This window comes from Naumovozyma dairenensis, chromosome 3, assembly GCF_000227115.2.
Source record: "Naumovozyma dairenensis CBS 421 chromosome 3, complete genome".
Lineage (NCBI taxonomy): Eukaryota > Fungi > Ascomycota > Saccharomycetes > Saccharomycetales > Saccharomycetaceae > Naumovozyma > Naumovozyma dairenensis.
In genome coordinates, this window is record NC_016481.1 from 588,659 (window position 1) to 591,877 (window position 3,219).

The 3,219-nt window shown below is 34.6% G+C and overlaps 1 protein-coding gene across 1 annotated transcript; it reads left to right on the plus strand.

Annotated features, from left to right (window-relative positions):
• Window positions 1–495: 495 nt before the first annotated feature.
• On the plus strand, window positions 496–1,680 carry NDAI0C02540 (uncharacterized protein; the record flags this gene model as incomplete). The annotated part of the gene is made up of 1 exon (XM_003669109.1): window positions 496–1,680. One exon carries the CDS (start codon window positions 496–498, stop codon window positions 1,678–1,680), a length of 1,185 nt encoding a protein of 394 aa, XP_003669157.1.
• Window positions 1,681–3,219: the final 1,539 nt, after the last annotated feature.

The window sequence follows — 3,219 nt, forward strand, 5'->3', positions numbered from 1 at the left end:
CTAATTAAGTAACAATATTCCTAACTGAATACTTCTANCCCTTTTTGTTAACCAACAACAGATTTATACCNTAACGTTATAGTCAATGGTCAGACCTTTGTTTGGTATGAGAGATTGTGTCACTTGTGGCCTATAGGAAGTATCCACAAATTCAGGAACAGGTAACACAATCTTTCATGGCATAAAATAATCTTAGGAAAAAAAGACGGCTTCAATTGGGCGTTTCCCTAACGTTATGTTTAAGACGTACGCAATCTTTACCTTTCCAGACGGCCTTTAAACGTTATCTGATTCGGGAAATTCCGGCACGAAAACTCTAAACTGAAAAATTCGTAATTTCCGTCTTGGCAAAAGATCAAAATATATGACTTTATAACAACAATGGGTCTTCGATCTTAAGCCTATCGGTGTTACATCGAATCATATTTCTACCATTTCTGGCAGCAGTTGGATTGATTTCTTCTTCAACCACATCTATTTCACAGCCATATTGGTATGACAAAAGTAAGGTTGAGCAAGACTAATAATAAATGGAAGAGATCGTTATGGATTCTAGCGGCCATCACCCTCGTGTCCATAAGTTTATACACATTCTTTCCCCAATCAAAGGGTAATGACCTCCAATATACCTTACGAAACTTGCCCAATGAAATAACTAATGCTGTAACAATTAACAACCAACAGCAGAAAATATTAGGTTCAGAGGAAATCATCAGAAAATTCGAGACATTAATTGAAGAATTAAACCAAGAAAATGAAAGACAAGCTAAAAAATTTGAAAAACAGCACAAAACGTTAGAAAAGAAAATCAATTTATTGAAACCAATCTCAAAAGACTCCCCTTTATCGGCCCGATTAGCTACCAGATTCCCATATAAACCGAAATCGAAATTTCCCGCATTCATTTGGCAAACTTCTTCTGCATCAATGGCATCGTCATCAACACCGTCTAAAAATTCACAAAAATGGATTGATAAAAACCCAGGATTCGTTTATGAAATAGTAAACCCCTCTTTTGCAGAGAAATTAATAAAATATTATTTCAATAATATGCCAGAAATTTGGGAAACCTACATGAAATTTCCAAAGGGATCATCGAACCAAATGAATTTTGTCAAATATCTAGTCCTTTTAGTTCATGGAGGCACATACTGTGATAAAGATACCATCCCGCAACAACCAATACCCAATTGGATCCCTGAAGCAACAAACCCAAAAGATATCGGATTACTCATATCAATTCGAGATGAATCTTTAAATTTGAATGATAATGATCCTATCAGGAAATTACAATTCGAGAATTCAATTGTTCATGCGAAACAACATCATCCAATAATTAGAGATATCATTATCAATATTGTATATTCTACTTTAAATAAAGAAAACAATAGTAAGAGCCATACTCCCCGTTTCAATACACACTGGGAGGAATTGGGTCTTTGGACAGACGTGATATTTAAATATTTTAACCACCATTTGAAGAAAATTAGTGGGACTACTGATCAAGTTATTAGTTGGCAATCTTTGAAGAGTTTGAAAACACCAAGACTGATTGGTGATATTTTGATTTATCCGGCGATTAGTTTTAATTCTCCAACAGATTCTAATGATAGAGATCCATTATATTTAGCATCTCATGCAATCACTAAAAGACAACTACTTCAAGACAGTCATCACTAAATTTTAATGGTAATCAACAAAAATGCTTCTCTATACATCTATATAAATACATATTCTGAATATAAGTTCCCTTTTCTTCAAAGGAGATATCTCTAGTTATAGGTTATTTGTATCATCATTCCTTCGCATACCAGGTATTGCGATATAATGAATGGAACAATATTAATTGAAAACAACAAGATCAGTCAATGGTAGAATATAGTGAAATATATACCATATAGAAGATAAGAGCCAGAAATTTATGTCCCTTTACTGAGCTATGAAGTCCGGAAGTGCGCGAGGCATTTATTAAGGAAGTTGGGTGGCAATTTGATCCTCAGATTCTATTGGCGTTTATGATCTCAAAAGAGGAGGAGAGGATCTTTAGGAACAAGGGGGACTAAAACAGGAGAAAGTAACCCATATATAGAGCACTCTTTTTGCCACTTAAGTTAGTGTCTCGACCAATATACTTAGAGCTTCGAGGGAAAAGAAACAACCATTTATATTAAGAGGGAATGAGCTTTCATGTTCCAAAAGATAACAAGACCATTTAATCGACAGAAGGTATAGAGTATATCTTACAAGACGGAATTGAAGCTTTTATTGTCATAATTCGGATACCATTGATGTAAACATAATAGAAAAAAGGTGTTTCTCATTATTCCCCACCCAGATAATAAAGGCGTTCACAGAGTAACCCATGGTACAATGTCTCTCTCCACTCAATTTGTTGATCGCACGTCTTCTACATAAACATTAGCAGAGAGGTTCCTCGAGTTCTCCATAGAACTATTATCCGAGGAAACTGAGTTATATGTCAAGAAGTCGAGTTACACCCCTTCACTAAGAAGAAAAGAGAATATGTCCAATTTTCTCTCGATCGTGCTGGCTATCCTTATAATCCGGATATATTCGTCACTCTTAAAATGAGCATAATCGAAAAAAAGGTATTGGTGTTTATTCCTCACCCAAGTAATAAAAGTGTTTACAGAGCAATCAATAGTATGATTTGCAATTTGGAAGCGATGCCCAACCCTCTGCGATCGTTTTATCATCAAACATTATAACAAAAGCCGCAGTTGGTGAGGTCACTTCTTCCAGAGGGTATGCGCTTAGTACACAATAAATCATGGAGATTTTTCTTATTCGGAATTGGTCTCATATAATAAAGATACCTAATTTACAAAAATAATTAATAAAATGATGATTTCTTACGCCGTAGCCATAGACGGACTTTATTTTTAAGATACCACCTTTGGAGAGAACAAAAATATAATATGATGAGACAGATTACTTTCAAAATTTTGGAAGCCACGTCCAAACCTCTTCCGATGGTTTCATTGCCAAATAAAACAGTGAGAGACCCACTTAGTGAAATCAGTTCTCCCAAAATGTATAGAACTAGAACAAGAATATATATATATAGACCTTTTTCATTCCGAAAAATGTCTTATATAATTCTAGTTCTTTTTCTAAAAGTAAAGAGATTATGTTGACCTCCATCTCTTCACATTTGTTTCTCAACGCAACAGAAATATTTACCGAATTTGGATTTTG